The sequence below is a fragment of the Struthio camelus genome, chromosome 21 (assembly GCF_040807025.1).
Source record: "Struthio camelus isolate bStrCam1 chromosome 21, bStrCam1.hap1, whole genome shotgun sequence".
Taxonomy (NCBI): Eukaryota; Metazoa; Chordata; class Aves; order Struthioniformes; family Struthionidae; genus Struthio; species Struthio camelus.
In genome coordinates, this window is record NC_090962.1 from 1,229,906 (window position 1) to 1,253,088 (window position 23,183).

General features: G+C 47.6%; 1 protein-coding gene across 3 annotated transcripts in view; it reads right to left on the minus strand.

The window, feature by feature from the left end:
• Positions 1-18,510, minus strand: part of AJAP1 (adherens junctions associated protein 1) — a 158,037-nt gene extending 139,527 nt beyond the window's left edge. For 2 of the 3 annotated variants that reach the window (XM_068916295.1, XM_068916297.1), the window contains exon 1: positions 18,397-18,510. In XM_068916295.1, the coding sequence (XP_068772396.1) occupies positions 18,397-18,425 (29 nt within the window). In that variant the 5' untranslated portion in view covers positions 18,426-18,510. Of the gene's footprint in view, positions 1-17,950; positions 18,013-18,396 lie in introns of those variants that run through there. The other variant, XM_068916296.1, reaches the window with a different exon arrangement.
• Positions 18,511-23,183: the final 4,673 nt, after the last annotated feature.

A 23,183-nucleotide genomic window follows, 5' to 3' on the forward strand; every position in this document is an offset into this window, starting at 1 on the left:
CAAGACTGTCAGAGACCAGATCTGGCTCAGCAGTGCTACAGCCCCCTTCTGTTCACACATTTGGGTCCTGTCCTTCCAGCAGGAGAGAAAGGTCAAACCAAACCCTACGCCTACAGATGTCTGGCGCCATCCAAGGCCAGCCCAGGAGCTTGTCCCCTAATCATCAGGGGCTCTCCATGCCTCCTTGTACAGGCGGGCCCCCACCTGCACGCAGAACACCAAGCCACGTGCGCCAAGCTGAGCCAAGCTTTTCCCCATCATTGCCCTCTTTTTGCTCTGTCGCCCGGGCAGTAAGTTGGAAGTGACTTCAGACAGACATCAGCCTTCACCCAACAGCAGCAGCTCTGTCACTGGAGATTGGCCCCCACTCAGCCCTTTGGGGCTGATCTTTGCTGGGACGTACAAATACCATCACAGGCCCAAACAGTGCAGTTTACCAGAAACGTTGCCTTGCTGGTCCCCAAAGCCTAGGACAGCACCTGAGGGTCTGACCCTGAACCACGTCAGCACTTTTCACTTCAATAGTGTAAGAAACATTTTTCTTTTTCCCCACGTTACCCTACAAAAATGGTACTAAAGAGAACAGTCTAAGCAGGCACAAAATAACCCGTGTTAGAAATGCAAGTTTACTTCACAGGAGCCACATGCTTAGTATGCATTTAAACACTTCAAAACTGGAATTAAGGTAGAAATCCAGATTTAAAGTTTGTCTCACAGCTTTGACGGAGACCAACAGGATTAAGGGGCACTCAACACTGGCAGGCTACTTATACATGCACTAACCTGAAGAACAGTTTGAGCACCTAACTTCAGGCATTCGACGTGAATGTTTTGGACCAAGCCTCATTAAGATGTCCATGATCTTGTTCTCCTCTGGCACGCTGCAGTGTTTGAGGCCGTTGGGCTTTTGCACTAACAGGTGGCTGTTTGTTGTTGGGTTGTGGGGTGTTTTATGACCTGCAGTACACAGGAGGAGAGAAGCAGATAGCCTTGGAGACCTTTAGTGCTCAACAGCTCTACTCGATTGCCTCAAAGAGAGAAGATCAGCGTGAATAGTCCCCACCAGTCCTCTCCTCTGGGTTCACATGCACCCTTTCCCAGGTGAAATCACCACACACAGGCATGCTGGGGCCTAAGCACTTCTGCAGTTCACTCCAAAAGCCTCGCTGCACGATGAGCAACATATAATGATGGTCCTTTGTCACCTGGCTCCCCAGTGCTCACTGACAGGCGTAGAAGTGAGTGGAAGAATCGGCACAGGCGAGCCACGTAACAGGGATCCACTGGCTGCACACAACAAGGTAATGAATATCATTTCAGATTTCCAACATACTTTGATTTGCTCCAATATGAAGACAACTCTTGTTATATACTGTTTTTCCTGGTCTTCTGGGATTTCAGATATGATTTGAAAAGTGTCAGGGGCGGGAGAGGGAGAACGCCAGGAATTCAACATGTACATTCAGACAGAAAAAATGTTTTCAGCAAACTCTTCTGTATAAAACCTAACTGTAGTTATTCACCTTCTGCTATTCTGAAGAGTGTCTCTGGTCCGTCATTAGGAAAAACGCAATATACTGTCTAGATCCCCTGTGAAGATTCACTAGGCTACAGTTCTACCTTACATACATCGTGAGGCAGGGAGGGTTTGGAAAACCTTAAACTCCCAGCATGGAGTTCTCTCCTTCTCATGCATCAGGCTTTCCTTCGTGAAAGGGGCAGAGGAAAGCAATTAAGCTGGTCACCAGCCAGGCCAAAAAAATTACACCAAGTAAAGGCAATAGGAGATTCATCTTTTTTCATGGAAAACAGAGAAAGGAAGATGGGCTTCTGCAGGAATTCTTGCTCAGATCCCAAACAAGGAGGCAGCTCAGACCCAGAGATCTCAGAGCAAGATATAGCTAACGAATTCACTACCATGTCTTTGGGAACTGAAACCTACCTCCACAACTGGATCCAGAGCTGCTATCCCAGCATAGCTTACACTGCCTTACGCATGGGCTATTATACATCAGCCAAGTATCTAGAACCAAACCACACACGCTTAAAATCAGGAGAATTGGAGCTCAGAGGAAACCCGCACAGAGCTTTTCCATGCTTTTGTGTCAGTCTGTATGCCAGCATAAAGTCAGTAGATGGTTCAGGGTGCTGGGGGAAGTCCAGCCCAGTAGGCAAAGCGTGGAGAAAAATCTCTCACTGCTATCAATCCTTTGGTGAATATATTAGCTTCGGTGAACGTATACCTGGCACATGTAGCACAGAGTTTGTGGCCAGAATCTCCAGATTCAGACCATCCACAGAGCAAGCAAGCATTTCAGCTCTGACAGCTCTTGCCCCCACAGTCCAGCACGAGGCCTCACCGTGCAGGGAACGCTAGGCAATCCTGCTCTGGCAAAGGCCATTTAAAGAAATCACTGACAGCTCTTCTCTTCTGACACTGCTTTCTGTCACAGTCTGCAACAATTTTGTGCACTGTCAATGGCTCTGAAATGCAGCCTACCAAAGGGGTTTACCAAACACTGCATGTATTTAGTGTGGAAGGGCTGGACAGTAGGGCATTTCATCAAACTGTCTGAAATAACACTCGCTGTTTGTCCCATCTAGATAAAGGGGTTTTGTGCGAGTTGGCTTTTAAAATAAAACCTGCACCTGTCTCCAATTTATTTAACTCTCCCCTCAGAATTTTGTACCAGCACTGGGTATCAGGCAGAAGCAAGAGATGCAATTCAAATACAACTTGCCGGGAAGTTTGTCTTAGCAGCATTTCCAAATCAACCAAAAACCTTTTAGAAGTGCCATAGTCTTGAGCTTCACTCTTCATGTTACTAGATAAAAATAAACCCTACAGAAATTAGATTTTTTTCTTCCCCCTCTCCCCCCTTCTTTTAGTTTTCTGTCTATTGAAACCTCTGTATGTATTTGTATGCATCAAACCTAGCCCTGGTAGAAACAGGAGCGTATGCAGCTACAGCAGTCACTGCTCCCTTATGGGGAGCCATTATACAGGCTCTACAGCCCATTGATAAAGATGTAGGACTGGCAGAGACCTGTCAGGTCTGCATCATAAAACCATTTTAGATTCATTACTCAGTAACATCTAATTGAAACATCCTCAGACATGCAGCACAGAAACGTCTTCACAGGAATCTTCTCAGCAAGGAACCTAGGCCACATTCAGCGCTGCAGCTCCAATCAGGCTTTCCCAGGTAACGCACACTCGGAAAGCCCAGCACTCGTAATGACAGCACACAGAGGAGCTACTCTGACCCACAGGAACTAGGACATCCCCAGTTTTGTGAAATAATTCTCTCAAAGAGCACATGCAAATCTGAGCATCAGCCGGCCCTGGAGAACACGAGAAGCTTGCCAGCACGCAAAGGGCTTGAGGTTTCAGACAACATCATCCAGAGACATGCCCTGTAATTACAGGTCAACATGGTCAGTTTTTCCACTGTGTACATGATCTTTAGTGGCACCGGCAGCCTCCAAATTGACCTCAGTCCCATATCAACCCTGGACAGGACCGCAGGCTTCCCCCAGCAGCCCGGCGCATGCAACTCTAACCTGTCCTGGAAAGGCAGCCCATGAGAGAAGGGCAGGCTAGTCTCCATCACCCAGCTAATTCATCTGGGTCTTTGTTAGCTGATAATTCCTTCCTTAGATTCAGTCTCTCATATTTTTGGATGCCAAAAACGGCACCTCTTCCCCACCCAGAATTCGCCTAGCTTTCCTGTTGTTGTACAAATATTTCCCTTTACCTACTAAATCAGTAGCAACTGTCTCACACGCAGGCAGCAGGGAATATCCACCCTTCCTGGCTCCACTCCCTGTCTCTGCATCCTTCTCAGTCACTTGAATGGGTCAGTTCTGTGACAAATGAGTTTTTTAGGGATGGAGATGCTGGACTATTTGCACTGTGCTCAGTAATCCCAGCTCCTCTCTTCAGGGATGCTGCATTACCACTGCTTTTCCCCACAGCTGCCTTCTGTATTTCAGCTGGGCAGAGAAATTGCTCTTGCCCAAGGCTGGAGCCCAGACTGGGCCTCTCTAGTGAGGACCACGCTGCCCTTTTCCCCAGCAATAACTAGAAAGGTAAGAACACCTCCCTTCTTTACTAAATAATGTAAAAAGAGTGGTGTTGCTGAAAGGAAGGGATTGTGACATATGCAGGAAACCAATAAACCATGGAGCTTAGAGGTTATCTCTAATGCTGTGAAGAATAATTAAGGACAGAACAGTTTAGCTCTAGGCCCAATCTGACCTTGAACAAACTGTTCCACCTCTGCCTCGTTTATAGATGTTATGGTGAAACCTAGTAGCTGTGCTTTGATTCAACTAGAAGGTAAGGGCTTGATGGCCCTGCTCCCCACACTTCTCCAGCCAGTCCGCTGCCCAGCACTGTGTGCTGGTTTTGTCGCTCTCTCCCTCTGTTTTGCCTCACTCACTCTGTATCCCTGCTCATCATTATTCCTTTCCCTACTGCTGCCTGTCAAGCACCTCCAAAGCAAGTCCTGCGATCATTCAAACTTTCTGCACTGCACATGCACTCTCTCTTATTTCGGCTCTGCCGGACACTATTGAATTTCATGTTCTTCCCCTTCCTGCATCCTACACTCCCAGTCTGTAAGCTTTTCAGGATGGGGCCATAGCTTGGTATCCTTTTTGTATGGTGACAGCATCAAGAACAAGGAAGAGCATGGCCCAAGCCACAGGATGGCTTGGAGGGGCAGGAGAAAACAAACATCTCTCATACATGCTCCTTCATTTTCCTTTCATTGCACCAAAACTGAGTAATCAAATATTCATGTTTTCACCCTCAAGTTGAAAAGTAAAGTTGCCAAGTTTATTGGCATTCTTGATGCAGATACTGATAGATGAGGGCTCACTGAAGAATGTGTGTTTTCTCTGTAGCCACAAATGAAAAATGAGTTCTTTTCCTGACAGGTTTCTCTGCTTTGCTCATGAATTTTTTTCCACATGTTTATCCCCTGTATAATCACTTCACGAACAAACCAGATTTTCTGAAGAACAATCAAGGCTTTATCTGACAAAATAAATAAATCAACATGTAAAAGCCAGATATAAATCCAGAGACTTATTGGAAAGGCAAGTATTTGGAGTTTTCTTGTGATAAGCAAAAGGACTAGTGAAGGGAGACCTTTCCAAGTTGAATAGACAAAATGTGAGTATATGCTTTGGGGAACAGTCCTGCCTGGGTCCCTAAAGTTGCAGTAAGTGCAGTAAGAGGGACTTTCTTTCTCTAAAACCCATATCCATAAAGTCACAGTCACTACCTCTTAAAATCACTATCTCAAACTACCACTCAGTCTTTAAGGGAACCTATGTAAAGCATGACTATAATAAGACTGCTGCTTATAATACCTTTTAATGTCAAAATATTTCACACTGCATCAGCTAACTAATCCTTTCAAACCTCACGCACTCCAAGTGATATAGATGGGTAGGCCCTGTTTGGGAAGCTGAAGGCCTTTCCACAGCCCACAGGAATCAGTGGCAAAGCCAACAGGAAACGCTCTGCTCTGGGACTTAGGTGGAATTCAAGCCTTCTGAAAACAGATCTCAGTGTATTAATTAGAAGAGCAGCTATTTTTAATATCCTGCAAGAAGGCTAGCATGAGAATGCTGAAAACAACTGCTTTGCTGGTAAATAAAACTGACTGCTTATCTTATTTTCTAAATTAACGTGCTCAAGCGTGTCATTACAACATACACAGAAAACACTTTGATCTAAAAAAAATAAGATAAGTTAGCTCAGTATGTATTAAGTAGCAGCTTAATGAGTTTTAAAACAGAATAATTAAAATAGGCTCATTATATTGTTGTAACACAATATGACTTCACAGGGAATGACATATCAGAATTTACAGTTCTACTCAGAGATATCCTAGAATAATGGAAAATAATATCCATGTGAAAAATATCCAAACAAAAAAATGTTTTAATACAATTTTTAATGAAGATCTCAAAAAAAATTCCATTTTCACAGCAACGCAGATAAGCATCGACTCCGTTTGCAAATAGCTTTTGAAATATCACAACCTCCCACTCAGTGGAAATGCCTGTATTCAGCAACTCACATCTGGGTTCGTCATCTTCCCATAGTGAAGACTGAACCAGAACAATTCACACGGTAAAAGTCAGACAAACGCTCAAGTTATTTGCTGGACCAAGGCTTAAATCACATTCTCACGATAGCCATATATGTTTGTGCGTTCTCCTGTGAAACACAGTCCTGTAGCAACCAAATCCAATTTTAATTTCAGTGTTATGGTTATGTAATAGAGTAGCTCTCTATTTACATAGAAGCAACTGAGATCCAAATCTGGCCTTCCTACTATGAAGTCCCAGGTAGCTTTGCAAGCCTGCGATGCATAGTATCACAACATTTGACCAGCTGTACAAGGAAATGAACGAAGGGAAAGCGTAAAGAATTTCAAAAGATCCAATAACTGTTAAAGAAAGAGAAGAAGAGAGACAAAGCCATTAAAAGTAGACAGATAGCTCTTATGGAGCAGGAAATAGAAAAAAAAAAGCAAAGCAGTCTTTGGAAGTATCAAAATGAAATCATGGAGAAAACAAAAGCATGAGATCTGATGTGGGAGAGAGGGAAACAGTGCACACAGTGGTCAGGGCTGCAAACACCACTGCAAGCATTCGCCCTTTTGGTGACAGCTTCCTCGCTGTCGCGCGCTCCTGGCAGCGAGGACCTGCTCAGGGCAGAAAGGCCAGCGAGGGCAGCTCCGCAGAGCCTCTGCCTCTTCTCAGCTCAGGCAGCAACAGCAAAGGCGAAATTGAGAGAGTTGGCCTTGCTCTTAAAGAAAACCCAGCTCAAAGCGCTCACCTGCTGGGTTCAAGCTCATCTGAAAAGCGGCACCAGGTAATCTAGTGTGTTGTGGAAATGTGCAGCAGCAAGAAGAAAGGTGGATGAAATTGTTACTGCATCCTAGCTCATGGCAGCTGTCACTAGACAGGCAGCCCGTTCCCGAGTAAGACATTACATAGCTCCGCTGAATCCCCAAAACAGTCAGATCTGAAAGGAATCACTACCAGGAACGGAGTCATTGCTGTCACATAGTTACGTGTGATGAAATATAGTCCTGGGCTCTAAGACATCTGGGGGTGGCTCTCCTGTTACCTAAGCCAATAAACCCTTACAGAACTGCTTAGTTTGATGGATATTAAAACATTACACACAAAAAGAGAATCAGTCTCTATGACTCTGCCTATAGAAACTCAAGAGTCTCCGTCATACAGGAAAGCAAACAGAAAACTGCACAAGCACAACCAATCTAGGTTCAAACACCACAGGTACTGCTACAGTACGAGCTAAAAACCCCCCTCACAAAGGAGGGCTTTGTGCTGGACACCATAGAAACACACAATAGAAAGGTGTTCTCTTCATACTGTGTTCACATGCAGCAGAAGAATTAGGTTTGGTTCATTCTGGTTGGAATACAAGTCAGCGGGCAAGCAGAAGGTACACAGCGACTCCCCTGGACTGCCTGCCACTATAAATCTGCATAGGCAGCCGAACCACCAATGCCAAGACCGCAGGAAGCGCTGAGCTCACCCTGCTGCATCAAGGGGATCCTCTGCTCTCTCCTTGCCCTTCTCCCGAGCCCAAACTACCTGTAGGAGCACCGCCTTTGCTCAGAAAATGTACTGAAGGCTGCTGGAGCTTGTGGCTGCTGCTCCAGGAGAAGCCTCATAACTTGGCATATGATACATCTAAAAAAAAAGAAAGTGTGCCAAAGAGATGGAGAAAGCAAAAGCTAAAATAGAAAGCAAAGAGACCAAGAATGAAATCCAGGGCAAAGACTCTGATCCTTTCATGCAGAGTTTCAGAACTCCTTTTAGCACTTTTTTTTTTTTTTTTGGTGGAGAGAAGAAATTCTCTCTGCCACTGCCACCTCATCACACATACAGCAGAAGATCATAGTTGCATCTTGGCAGCAAGCAGACTTTTCAACTAAGGCAATAACTGCTACAGGAACAGCAGGAGTGAAATCCTGCTGGATAAAGGTGAAGATGAGTCACCAGAGGCATTCATTTTTAGAGCGCGCCTAGAAAACATTGTGATGTTTGTGGGCACACACCCTCTGGAGTCTAATCGCTAGTGAGTCAGATATCACTGTGCTTTGCATCTTATTAAAAAAAAAAAAAATCCCCCTTCGCAAGGAAGATTAAACTTTTCAAAGCATTACCTGTAAAGGAAACAGAGGTTTTAGCCTGGCAGAGTGCCGATGATGAGGAGACCTTTCTGATTCCTCACTGCTTTTTTGTAAGCCACTGCAATTTCTTTCATCTCTTGCGTTACCTCCACTTTTCACAAGTGTCCTCCAGGCTGGGGCCCTGGAACGGGCTCCTGCGGAGACAGGCTGGCTTGCAGCCCCTCTTCTCACCCCAGTGCTTCAGGCTCCTCTGCCCCACACATCTCTACCCCTGCTCCCTTTACCACAGGGGACACCTCTCCTGCTCACAGTGGACCTCCCAGAACACTTCTGGGGTCACAAAGACCTTCCTGCCCTCACAAGGGCAGCTCACAGGGAGCAAGAGGTGCACAGCCCAGCCCCAGCTGGCTGCGAGTGCCAGACAAGTACAGCTCCATCTGCACAAATCTTCCCCAAAACACATGCCCACGACCAGCCTGGTGCCCCAGCTTCGCTCCAGTTACACCTAACGGAACAAGAGAAAAGTGAAGCTCCTTTACTTTGCAGGCCATGGCAACAGCCTTCAGCATGGATTGAAAGAAAGCTCTTTACATATCCTCCCTACCTATACACTCCTGGTTTGACTAAATGCAGTAGGAGTTTTAAGAGACAAAAAGTGTCCCTCAAGTCCCAGTTTACCCTATTTGGGCAGAAGATAAAGTCCAGTAGCAGTTAAGTAACACAGAGGAACTCCATATTCAGTGAAAACGGGCATTCAGATGTTCTCACAGAGCCAGGGAAAAAAAACGTTTTTGCAAAAGAGATAACAAGTCCCTCACCCCTGAGCATTAATGATCAGAAGAACAACCTGGGCTAACAGTTATTTATACCTTTAAAAAGGATGGTTTAAGCAGAAATACACAGCATAACAGTCTGAGCTGGGGTGCCAGCATCATGCCTATATGCTAGCAGATTTACATCGTGCAGAGCTTTGGACCTTTTAAGGGGAAGGATGAAAGGGAATCATATGGAATTATATCCCTTTTCTGTTCAAAGGCTGCACAGAACGTCCTCAAGGAATTATCCATGTTTCCATTCTCATCTATCAAAATTATCAGAATTAATTTTGCCAGAGAATGTGTCACTTTGACAGGAACCCAGAATAAGTTCTGAATATTTCACTTCAGAGGACTCTAAAGGAATAGAGACTCTCTTATGAAGCCAAGAAACAATGAGATGAATAACTCATTTCCACTCTTTCAGGTGAAAACTGAGTTAGAAAACCTATGAAAGGCATATTGTAGAAACTGAGACCATTCTTTTTGGAAGCTCTTAAGAAAACGCACATCAACATCTGGATTTGTAACTTCTTGCTTACTACAACGCCACTATGGACTTAGCTGTAGTTCATGAAATACAGACTTCTTCTGCAGTTTTCTTTAATTCTGAAGGGCAAGAGGCAGAGCCCAATTATGTTTGAGATGCGGGAGAGGGAAATCCAACCATGTGGCGTTTGCTTCCCAGACATTAATCACTGATGTTTCATTGAGTACTTAAGTGGATGTTCTAATCCATGTCAATTAATCAACAATCATTACTTAAGTCTTAAAGAAGGAGGCAAATAGATTATATCATACCCATCCCAAAGCAAGGCTTGTGTCACGCAAAGGGACAATGGCAGTTACAGATAAACATGATCCGAGAGGAAGCGGCGTGCATTCAGCTGTAGGGATGGCTCCACTGGCCAGACAGAAGTCTGAAAGTGGGGAAATTTGTGTTCAGTTCCCCACTTTCCACTTATAATTTCTTTAATCTGAATAATATGCATTTAAATGACAAATTACATTAGCATTATCTGCTCTCAGGTTAGCCATAAACATCGTCTTCTGAACGATGACCCATCAGCTCTCTTACACTGAACTACAGTAGTTCAATGTACAGTTAGTTACTAAGCTAGCATTATGTTATTCATATTGCCTATTTATAGAGCTATAAATCACTGCTTGAGAGTTTATCATAGAGATATTCTCCTTAACATCCAGAGATCTGTGGAAACAGATGTATAGCTAAAGTGCCTTACAGATGGGGACGACTGATTGCTGAGAGACTGTAACTAAATTCTATAAAATTGGGGGTTTTTTGTACAATAAGTGCAGCCGCTTTTAAAAGTTTTTATGCTCTGGAATGTGTCCTTACCCACACTTTCACCTTCACGTAACTGCACAAGTACCCGTTACATTCCCTTAGTCTTCTCACATTATGGCACACGTATTCTGAGAAGCTCCTATATTTCACCTCAGAGGTCCACACTTATAGTTTGCAAGATGCATTCCTTTTGCAAGAATCATGTTAAACCCTGAAAGCATACATGGTTCCTGAAGCAGCTTTTACTTAGCCTTAACTCTGAAGAATAAACTTGGAACCTAGTAGGATTTGTAATGCTCCCAACTCCCCGACACACAGAAAGGAGCACTCTTGGCTGCACCCAACTTGCTACTGTCAACAGTAACAAAATGTTGTCCCATGGACAGCTTAAGATAGGGCTAACGGTAAAATCACAGCAACGAGAGTCTGCCTTTCCTTACTGCAAGCTGTTTTTTTCATGAGGAAATGGAGAACTGTTTGCATTACACTCAAGCAAGGGCTTCCAGGGAGACAAAATGCTAAGGGCTGACATTTATTCCCTAAAGCACCCCACAGAAATTGGCAACCTGGATGCTGTTGGAGAGCACCCTGTATGTATAAGCATTGGCAGTGTTACTCATCACAATAGCTGCTGGTACCTCATACATTTTCGGGAAGAATACAATGCAACTGCAGATGCAGTAACGCTTCCATAAAATTAGAGCTTGTGAAAAAACCTTCAGAGCGAATTTGAACAAAAAAGATCACATGTTAAATGACTTCACATATTTCCTCCCTATACATTATTTAGAATTCAATGAGACATTTCTCAGATTAGAGTTGGAAAATGAACATTTATATGAATGGCAAGACATGTTTTATATTCATAGATTAAGTCTGTTTAATTTTGCGCTAGCTAGCAAAGGAGATGGGTAAAGGAGCTGCATTCCCTGGAGCTAGCAGAGGCATGGGGAAGCCTTTGACAAACTTCAGCATGCCACTGGCCAACAGGTAGCAGGACAGAGAAACTCAAGCCAAGAGAGTAAAGGCCCCAGGTTTGATTTGCTGCTCTGCCAGTGATGCTCAGCATGTCCTCAGGCAAGCTGCTCTTCGGCGCTTTGGTCTCCTGCCTCCAGAGTGCAAGGGGCTCCCTGTGCTCCCTTTTTCCTCCAAGTGTCTCCTGTGTCCAGAGCATTGCTTATTTTGACACAGTTGTGTATCCACCCCTAGTGGAGCCAGATTTCTCTTCCTTTTTATTGCTGTTCCTTAGTACCAGAAACACTGAACCATTCAGCACTGATGAGAGGAAGCACTGAAGTAGTGTTAGCTCTTCCTGTGCTTGGGACTGTTGCTGGAAGTCTTCCTATCACCCTCCATTTTTGAGATATTCCACATCAACAAGCTGTCTTCCCAGGGCCTGCAGTTCCTCATAGCTCATCTTTCAAAGAGAAGACAAGATAGGACTGAGGGTCTCCTACAGGTGTTGCTCATTTGGGATTTACGGGCCAATCCCAAGAGAGCGCACTAACAGTTGTTTCCTGGGATCTGGATCTTGGACCTGCAACACAGACAGCTGGAGAACATAGAGGGCAAGATAAGAACTACCAGGGCAGGATACAGCTGATTGCTGCTAGGTTGGAATTAAGACCTTGTGAAGGGAAAATACAGATAATTGAAATTTCTGGACTAGATCAGGCCTCCAGATTATCTAATCCTACCACCAGGAGCCAGCATCAGGTGTTTCTGAGGAAGGCACAAAACATGCCACAATACAATCTCAGCCTTTCATGGCACTTCTGTCCTTGGGCTCAAAATGGAGCCTGCTCTTTGCTTGAAGCATGATTTCATACAAGCTGCACAAAAAGCACTAGAAAGACAAAGCTATGTTAGAAACGCCCAAGTCCCTCCTTTGGTCCCTTCCATCAGTCCCAGTCCTATATAGGAGATCACAGGAAAGGAGATAAAATCCTCTGTCTCCTCACTGGAATGAGCTAGGGAGGCAGTTCTTCCCTCTGCAACATGCAGGAAGTTCAGTCTTGTTACAAGGAAGCTCTGAACCAGGCACTGACTATGCGGTCTGAGCACATTCTATGAAGAAGTGCACTTCTTCATAGAATGAAGTCACTTATTACTCCCATATTTTTTTTGTCCCATTTGATACCCTAGTGTATTAACTGAAGTCTATATTTCTTTTTCTATTAATTACTGTTGGCCAGAGTCCACACTGATAAGTCCTTCCAATGCTGACCTCCTCCAGAAGAAAAACGTCAAACAGGCTCCCCCTTCAAAGGGCACAAAACATCTTGGACTCAACTGATGAGCTGCTTTCCTGGCATGCTCTCACATGCACCTGTGCAACTGCAATGAAGGCAGCCGCCACAGGTGACAGCAGCTTCAGCATTACTGCTCATGATGCTCTTCACTGAGCAAGCTTCATCAGACAGGATTTGCACCCTGAAACTCTTGCATACCTTAGAAGAATAGTAATGCCACTGCGACAGACCTGCCTGAGCCCAGCTTGCCAAGAACTTTTCACTTAGAGGTCTCCACGTAACTTGCTGATAAAATACTCTTCTAAAGCATGGGCCACATTGCAGGCAGAAGTAGTCCTATTACTTTCCAATTAATGCTGCAGTGCTTATCCGTCTTTGAATTTCCACTTATTAATAGATCTCCATGGAAAGGCATTCCAAAGCAATGCTAAAAGGCAGGTTTTAATACAGCTTTTACTTGCAGAGTTGCTCAGGCCAGAGAAAGAAACTGGTAAAACCAGAAAGTAGTAGCAATTCAGTGCCAGGCAAAAGCTCATTTTGTGAGGAATCCTCATAAAACCAAATCAGTGTTGAAGGATAAAGGTAGGTAAACCTCCCACAGTTAAGTTCAGGCCACAGAGATTCAGTTTAAATCTCTCAGCAGTTCTGATTTAATCAATGTATTTCAAAGTGAAATTAAATGAAGAATATCTCCATCATAGGAAATTATGTAAGCTATCAAACTCTGCCATATAGGTCCCAGCAAGAAGAGCCATAGGAAATGTTCATATGATCTCTAATTTCATTTTTAAAGGGGCAGTTCAGGTCCAGAGTTTTATATTATTCCAGTGAAAAAAATCATTTGATCAAAAATGTGCACTCAGTGTAGAGGGCCAAGCTCCAGCTTTGGGAACTAGGGGAAACCAGTAACAACTGCTTTTTTCCCCCCCTCTGGGCTTGGCCAAGGAGTCCCTTCCATGCAGCAGCATTCAGTTTGGGAAAGAAAGGGGGGGGAGGAGAAACCCTCAAAAAAATTTAAACCAGGACTGAAAAGTGTTGATTAGGCTGAGTTCTGCCACCAGTCAGTCATACATGGCAACTCCGTTCTCACAGCTGATCCTGCTGAATATGGTTTGCTTTAAGGAATTATCCAGATAGATCTCCTCTCAAACCCAAACTAAGTTGGATTTGATTTATTGTAACCCATTTCCTCATCACCAATACTTAATGAGAATAACGTATACTGCTATACTGTGCAAAGCAGCTTCAGTACTGGAGCCACAGCTTCTGTTTTTCCAGCTCAGCATACCAATACTCTTAATCTTTCCTCCCAGTTGTTTTCCTATTAGCTATATTTAAAGACTTAAGCATGCATACATTTTCATATGAATCTCAGACCTGTCTGAAGCCATATAGACTATTCACACCCTATAGAGTTGTTCTGTAAAGCAGTTCCCATTGCTCACTGCTGCCCTGTATACATGTGCGTGCATACATATGTACATATAGTGCTGGGTAACAGTGAGACAGACCTCTTGGATCAAACTTTGACGAGAAAAGGGAAGGGTTACCAAGCCACTTTGAGAGCTAGTCTCTACCTCAGTCTAGTGTCTGCTTACATGTTATGCTTTGAAGAAAATTTAGCATTTTGTATTTTAAGCAGATGACTCTTATGTAATGCAAACTGAAGCTGCAGTATTCACATGCCGTAAGCAGATGGGGAGCCAGTTCACACATCCTATGTATCCATAGGACAAATGAAGGTACAATTGTTAATGATGCGGATGCATCATGGTGCTCTATTCCAAAAGATTGCTTGGGAAAGCTAGGAACCGTAGATTACTGCATAAGCAGGAGTTTGCCTTGCAAGGAGCTCAATAAGGGGCAGCATCAGTGTTTTCAGAGAGTAGCCAAGCACATCCAGCGCAGATAGAAGGGCTGCTCTTTGATGTGAGCACCAGGGGGAGAGAAATGCAAGTGGGAGACAAGAGAAATGCGAGGCGGCCCCTCCAGCAAGATCCCAAGGGACCATCCCTACAACTCACTCTTGGCCCACACAACAGGCCCTCCAAACACATGCTCCAAAGCATCTCAGGACGAGCCGGCTGCTCAGCAACTGCGTCAGCTCCCCATCCATCACTTTACTGAATACGCATAACAAAGGCAATACAGCAATGATTCCAACATTATTACAATAATTATTCATACTATAGGGAAGAGGGCTGCTAAATATCAGCACATCTCCCTTTTTCTCATCTGTGAAATTGCTGCCAGTTAGAAGGTATGAACTGCTGCATAAAAGCACAGTTTATTTGAGCATTATTGTGGCTGTTAAGTATCATAGTCAGTGACACTAGATGAATTTCTGGGGCAATCAAGTCACCCAGGAACAGCTAGCTCAGCCCCTGCGTGGATATTGTATGAGTAAAAACTCCTCCTCAGTGGAAGCCATTAACTCCCACTGTTTAGCGTTCTCATTACTTTTGAGAACGCAAGGTTTGCATCTTTGAGGACTGGCTAAATCTACATTTGACAGCATGAACTTGATGAGCGAAATTCACGTAAAATGTTTGCTTTGGCAGTAACCATAGTGCCCATAAAGTTTTCTCAAAGCAAATACGCAGGGATGTATGCTTTTAATGAGTTGTTTTATGCAATCAGGAAGAAACTGCAAACAGTATTTTTATTCATACTGCAAATCACTTTGAGCTAAATGCTGTAAAAATCATGGCATATTGTTTAAAATATTTAATTTGTAGCTATGCAAGGAAAGTTGTCAGCCACAGCTCAAAGAGATGGTATAGTATAAAACTGTCATTCTATTATATGCACATATACATGCACTCACACAGACATATCGATGCACAGCTATGTTTGTGCATATTTAGGAAATAAGAGTAGCTGCCATTCTGCAATGCTCATACCACAAGTACCAGACCTTTGGTTTACAAAACTGATACCCATTAATGCCACAGTTGTTTGGGCAAAGGGCACCCGGAGTATTATTGGAAACTTGCAAGGGCTTTAAGTGATAGAGTTATAAAAACAGCTTGTTTCCTTGCAGCTTGCAAGCAGAACCTCTGGGAGCAGAGAGTTCCCATTTCTGAAAGCAGGGAAAGAATAATTTTGCACTGAGGTCTTCAAATCCATATCACGACGGTCTTACTCTCCTCCTCTTAAGAGCAAGGCTTGTCTGTAAGGTCAGGAAACTGCCACTGCCCTGGGGCAAAGGGAAGCTGACTCTAAAGCAGCAATAAGGTATCATCTCCCTAAGCCACCCAGCAACTCAAGGTAGAGAATGCTTAGGGTGAAATGGGCGCTGCAAAGGTCTCCTGCTTTTCCTGGAGCTATTTTTCTAGTAGTCTTTGAGAAAATGAGGGGAAACGACATGGGAAATGTCAGAAATAAAGCCAGAAGTAATTAGAGGTAGAGAAAAGCGAGAGCAGCAGACAAGGTTAGCAGAAGCTATCTCTTCTTAAAACACAAAATAGAGAGACTGAAAGCTGAGGAGGTGGTACAGAAAACAGATTGGTGATTAGGATTCCAGAATACACAGCAAAGAAATTCATAAAGTGATTTGAAGAGAGAAGCGATCAGAAGGCTATTTTCATTGCCACGCTCTTTACAGAAATAAAAAAGCAGAGAGCTTCTTCTGCTTCTAAGATTATCATCTTCCGCTAGTTCCAGCCGGAAAAAAACAGCCCTCTGGCTCCATTGGTCTTTTCATCTTCCATGAAATCCAAATTGGGCTGTATCCCAAAAAATATTTCTGATGCTTTACCTGGCAGTAATTCCTAAGGTTACTATATCACTGCAGACGCACTGAAGACTCCATCCTTCCAACCACGCAACACAGCTGTGAGGGACTGACATTTCTGGTGGCAGCGTGAAGATGCTTACTTGCCCGGACTGTTAGAATAAATTGCAAGGAGAAAGACCAGAGAGAAGGGGACATGGCCGAAGGTGGCACGATAGATTCACTTGCCACATGCTTCTTGTGGGCTGTGTGGATATCACTCTTCATAAGAGATGCCTGCATGTTATTAACTTTATCTGGTAAAGTGGAACGCAATGGCAAATAAATACAAATCCAAAAGCAAAACCCAGGGGCCTCCTTCCAGTTCTACAGCATAGGCAAAAATCTCAGTTAAAGGAAAGTTTCACCTTTTAGGATTTGATCCAAAGCTCAAAAGTGAAAAAACTTCCAGTGACTTCAACAGGCTCCGCATAAGATCCTTTCGCGTCGCATCACCCATACCCTAACTGCAGCTCCCTTAGTGTTCGGGGTGCTCTGCCTGGCTCCTTTGTCTTGCCACCAAAAGAAGCAGCCATATTCTGATGAGACTATATCCAACAATCAGAGCAGAGCGAACAAGGGGTGGAAAACCTGATCAGCTCCCCTAGTTGCTGCACTGGGAAGGACCGATGGCTGTGCTCTTATTCATCCACTCACTCCAATAGTCTCGCAGACCTCTCAAGCCCGGTCCCAGGAGAACAACTGCACAGCCCGTTCTCAGTATCCCTTTTCACCGATGACTGCCGTGAGCTCGCAGAACACAAAGGGCTGTGAGCTGCAAGAGCAGGGCAGCCCATCTCGGGACGCTCGTCTGCAGCAAGACCCTCAGCACACCAGGAAAGCAAAACAAAACGCACAGACTGCTCTTGCACTCAGGGCAGGTTTGTGTCAGACTGCGCTAGCTTGCAGTCTCATCTATGCCACACAACTGTTCAAAATAAGACTTTAACATAGAAGGGTTGGGGAGAGAAGAACTTCCTATCAATCACACAGCAGCACAGTTTTCCTTATGATTTCACTTAATATACTGCCACTTGAAATTTATTCTACTGAAACACAATCAAAATAAACAAAGACAAGTACTCCTTTAGCAGCTTTAAGGATATACACAGAAAGAACGGCTAGGATCTTCATAACTAGTGTTCTCTAATCACAGCACCGCAAAAATAACAAGATTTCAACTCAGATGACTTCACAGCAGTAATAAAAGTGTTACATAACACTTCGCTTCTGTCTCCTTTTCTTTGCAATTCTTGATTAATTGACAAAACACATCCATCTGTCTGGATATGTACTGTACATACACCCTAGGTGCTTAGATTTCCTCTCCAGGCCCCTTCCCTCCCCCCCGAAAACACACCTGCCACCATGACAAGGGAGAATCACAAAGCCCCACTGCCCTGGGAGCATTCTCCAGGGGTATACAGAAAACAACAGGCAAAAATATATATATACATACACACACACTTGGTAGGGCAGCCAACCAAGGGCTCAGAGATTGAAGGAGCATTTCCATCCTGTCTGAAATAACGACTAACCGGTATCTCTCTGAGTACTTAGCTGGAAGTAGGCAAGCAGTATTGATTTACGCTCAATTCAATGCCCACCTTAAATAAGTTCATTATTTAACTCTGTGAGCCCCACAGCAGCTGCCGCCTCCTCCTCCCCTACGGCACAGCGGCGAGGCAGGACCCCCGCTCCGCGCCGGGCGGGCGACGCGCGGCCGCCTCCGCGGCGCCCCGCGGAGCTGCGCGCCCGGCGCTCCCCGCAGCGGCCGAGTGCAGCCCAGCGGGCAGAGGCGAGAAGCGCAGCCCAGCGCGGCTCTGCGCGGCGCGGCGCTCCCGTAGCGAGGCTGCCGCGCCGGCCCCGCCGCGCCCGCGGCGAGCTGCGCAGGGGCGCGGACGCCGCCGGTGCGGGGCTGCCCGCCGAGGGCAGGGCGGCCGCCAGCGCCGCAGCCCGTCCGCGGGGCCGCTCCGCTGCGCGGCGGCGCGGAGCCCTCGCCGAGCCGAGCCGGGCGGGCAGCCCGAAGGTGACCGGAGCCGGCGGCCCCTACCTGCTTCCCAGGAGCCGTTTTATCCACATGGTCACGTCTCCGTCCCGTCCCGTGCCGGCGCGGGGCTCACCGCCTCAGCTCTCCGGCCATGCGCGCCGCGCCGCCCCGCGCCCGCGGCAGCGCTCAGCGGCGGGGCAGGCGGCGGCCGGCGGCGCCCAGCGGCGCGGGCATGCCCGGGGGCCGCGGAGCCGCCGCGCAGCGCAGCCCGGCCGGCGGAGGCGGAGTCCGGCGGCGGTTCGGCTCAGCTCCCTGGCCGCCCGCGGCGGTGGCTGCGCGCCCCGCGCTCAGCGCTGGCGGGGCAGCGGCGCGCCCGCGGAAGCCGCGCGCCCCATGTGCGGCCGGGAGGCCCCTGCGTGCGCTGGCAGGCGCGGCGCGGCGCGGCTCGGCGCGCCCGCGTGTGTGCGCGCGCCCGCCCGCCCGCGGGGGCGGCGGTGCCGGCTCGGGGAAGGTGCGAGGGGAGGAGGCGGGGGCGGAGCGCGGCCCCTCTCCTCGCCTCTCCGCGGCCGCTGAGCCCCGCGGGCCGGCCGCCCCCCCCCCCCGGGGGACCCCGGCCGGCGCCGCGCCATGGCCCGCCTGCGGGGCAAAGGAGCGAATTAATCCCGCGCCCGGCCGCGCCTCCCCCCGCGCAGCCCCCAGCAGCGGCCCCTCCGCGGGGATCCTCGGGAGAGGCGCCCCGTCCGAGGCGGCCCTCCCGTCCGTCGAGCAACTGCCCCTTGTCCGTCCATCTCAGGAACCGCAAACGTTCTTTCCTCCGAAAGCCCTGTGACCCACGCACGATTTACGGCTTCGGGGGGAGGCGAAGCATGTGCGGTGCCCGACTCGCACGCATTTTCCCCGTTCAAGACACGTGGAATTTCACCTGCTTTCCGCAGGTCGGCGATTCGGGTCAGTTCCCAGGACTAAGTGGTACTGTCTTGGGTTTTTTTCCCCTTAAGGAAACAATGCCTCCGCTACAAAATACCCCAGTGCTGAAGGGAATTTCCTAAAGAGCAACGGGAATGAGATACGTTTCTAATCTGTGCTTTGAAAGTCAAGAGCAGGATGTGCAGGCAGCCTGTCGGGAGGGCGCAGAGGACCACCCTGCGCGTCTCTTTTGTCATCTAAGTCACTTCATCCACACGTGCTTGTGCCGGCTGCCCTGACACACAAGCACCAGCCGAGTATGTAGGTTACAGTTTGCACCACCAGCCGGCAAGGCAAGCAGACGCAGGCTGGCCAGGAAAGCGTTTGCAGCTGACATCCCGATTCTGATAAGTGATTTCTCCCCTAATTCTATCCATTCGGCAATAGACCTGTCTGGTAAATGACAGTACTAGTCTTCCAACTAGTGAATGGGTCTCTCAGACAGCTTTGTTCTTATGAGATTCCCAAACTGGAGGGATTTACAGTAGCAGCCAAATTTCCTTCAGGTGAAAGTTTGTGTTTGTGCACTACTTTGTGCTTATTCTGCACAAAGAGAGCTTTGGGCTGTGCCCTTGCGAGAACAAACCTTCCATACTCCAGCGCTGCAAAAGGCATTTAAACAACCAGAACTCACTTTGCACAAGACAGTTGCGCCACAGAGCAAGACCTAAGTAGAAAATGAATGCATCTCTCTCCTCTGCCTGAGTCACTGCATTTCTTTCCTGCCTCCATATCAACTTATTCTAGAAAGATAAATAGCTTTAAGCAAGGCAAGACAGATTAAAGGCTAGTTTTGTCCTTACAACGCCTCATGAGTCCCTGCTTGGTACACGTGCGACTGTTGGATTAGCTCCAGCTCCCTCTGAAACGCCTCTAGTTCAGCATCTAAATCCCCACGCTATACTTTGGGTTGGATTCATAGCCCGAGGACACCTATTTTGGGAAGGATGAAACCCTGGGACTCGGCCTGACGCGGTGAAGCGCAGCATAGCCCTCGAGACTGCAGCTGCTGGAGAGACCGACCTCCCCATCCAGCCCTAAGAGCACCCTGCTCCTCCCAAGCATCCTGCGCAGGGGCTACACCGACTTCCTCTGCTATTTTTCAAGTACCCTCGTGGCAGGCTGGGGCAGCTCGGACGCAGTCAGCCCGAAGCTGCGGACGGAGGCCAGACAGAGCCCTCCGCCAGGGCCAGAGGGAGCAACGCCGCCGCCGCTGCACCCCCGTGGGAAGGGGCAGCAGGGATGCAGGAGCAGCCGGTACAGACTGCCCCGAGCTCGTCCGTGAGCGAGCGCATCACTCCCGACCACCGCGGCTTCAGCAAGGGCAGGTGTTCGTCCGGACACCGCCCGAGGGGCGGAGGGAGCCCGGCCCCGCCGCCGGCCCAGGGGCGTCATCGCCCAGCAGGGCCGCGGGCGGGAGGGCTCGACTCGGGAACGGGGCTCCCTTTGCTCACCGCCAGGAGCAAACCGCTAGCTGCGGGCGCCCCCTCCCCCGCCGCTTCCCCGTTACACTCACCGCGGCGGCGGCCCCTCACGCCCCTCCGTCCGCGCGGCTCCTCCACCGGCTCCGCCGCGCGCCGCTCCCGCCCTTTTTCAAACACGCCCCGGGGCGCTGATTGGTTGCAGTTGGGCCGCGTGCCGGGCACGTGAGCCCCTCTGATTGGTTTTTAGCTTCGGCACGTGGCGGCGCCGTGGGCGCCTCTGATTCGTCTTAGCTGCGGGCGCGCGCCGCTGACGGGTTGGAGGTTTGGGGTGCGCGCGGCTTCGGCGCCGTCCGGAACCGGCTGGAGCCGGCTGCGAGCGGCGCTGGCCGCCTCACAGCGCTGCCTGCGGCTGCCGCGGGGAGCGGCTAAAGCCGAGCTGCGTGGACAGTACTGAAAACAAATAACTAACAGAGGGTTTTCGGAGAGAAAACGGGAGGAGGGAGCAGTTTTCAGTGTCATAAAAGGCTCTGGAGCCTCAGGAGAAGGGCAAAAAAACCAGAGAGTTGAGGTTTTTGACAGTGAGAAAGCAAGTGTGCACACAGAGCTTTTCTGTGCAGGAATTTATTTGGGTTCAGTGCCTGTTTGAGATACTTGAAACGTAAACCCCGTGGGGAGACAAATCCTCTGCCAGAGCTTGGGTGTCTGCGCCACGTTCTCGTCTTTATCCCAAGAGCCGTCCGCTGCCTGCCGCTGGGCCAGGCGACACGTGAGGCGCGTTCAGTTCTGCGCCTTCTTAAAATAACAAGCACGAAATTTTTAGTGTAGTTTTAAAAGGCAGATTGATGCCAATTGACAATCTTGGCCCTATTTGTGTCTGGCTCATTTATTCAGCAATACTGCTGGGGTTGCCTAGCACTGAATGGAGTCATGAGCTAAAGAGAGACTGCGTGAGGGAGCAGCCTACTTTGGTAGCAGGAAGTGTGAATTATCCCACAATTTAAGTAGGAGGGAAGGAAGTCATTAGTGAATTCATTTGTGTAACTTGTTCCTCAGAGTCATCTCACCAACAAAGTAAAGTTCCTAATGGCTGGTGCAAAGCTATAAACACTGACTATAATTGACTAACTACCGCAGTGCGCGTTACAGATGTTGAGGCAGACCCATATTCTGAAAGAAAAGAGGGGTTTTCCCTGTAACATGAAGCGTGCCTCCTAGATTTCTTCCAATTGCACCTGGGTTATTACCCACCCCTTGTAAACTCCTCCTTAATAGGTATGGACACCCCAAAGATCCTAGGAACGGTCGTTGGTAAAAGGCACCAGATGCATTGCACTTCGCTAATCTCGTTCTTAAGGAAAAGTCCGTTAATTTGCCCGGTGAGTGGAAAGAAAGATACTGTCCTAGCTGGAGTTACTAAAGAGGAGAGCAGTATCCTGAATACAGCAGTAATACTCTGTTGACTAAGCTCTTCTGGCTCTGCTTCTATGTATTCTACCATGGCCAATACGAGCAAGCTCAGATAAGTCATCTTTCTTTCTCCATTCTGCTTCCTGTCGTGGGGGTCTCAGCCTGCTATCTGGGCTAGGAAAGTCTGGGCTCTGAAGTAGGACCTCGAAGGCAGGAGCTTGTATCTGGGTAGCTGAATTGCCTTCAGGACAGACACCAAGAATCCCCAGTTAGACCCACGATTTGTGTTCAGGTAGCTTTTGTTTTGGTGCAGTCTAGTAGCCAGCTAGACGTCAACTTTTGGCAGGATTCATCTCAGGCTTGACAAGCTCTCGTCCTCTCTGCTAGGAGGCTGTGTTGGCACCTCTTCTAGAGTCCTGGCAGGTTGTGTTAGGGCCGGAGACTCCCGATGCACAAGCTGGGCGCCAAGGCAAACGCTGAAGAAATAACACCCAGGAGACTGGAAACCATGTTCTTACTAGAAATAGCATACCTCTCTTAACTCTGAGAAGAAATCCTGGCTCCTTGGCCACCTTGGAAAAGTTATACCGACTACAGCACTGCCAAAGTTTCCCCCAGGTTTCAGAGTTGGATGCTGCAGGGTGAAGCAAGGTGGCTCTCCTTAGTATAGTAACTGTCAGCTGGGAAACATTAACAATCCAGAGACATGAAACCCATGCTTTCCTCTGCCTTGTGCGAAGCTGAGGCAGTGAAAGGGATAGTGGTATTACAGTATGTGTTCTACTTTGCAGTGTTCCTCACTGAGAAAGAAAAGCTAATATATTCCTGTTTTGCTAGATGTTGCGAGATAACGAACCTGCGAAAAGGTTGGTGTTCTTCCTGAATCTCTAAAATGAGCGTGGTTTGAAGCTAAGCACAAGTCCAAGGGCTCTAGGTATAAGAGTAAGGGCAATATCAGAGAGAGCTTTGATTTCACTGAGCAACTTTCTGCTCCTACTGACCACACTGCGAGTAAATCTTGCAGGGTAGCTCCTGATTTATTCCTAACCCAGT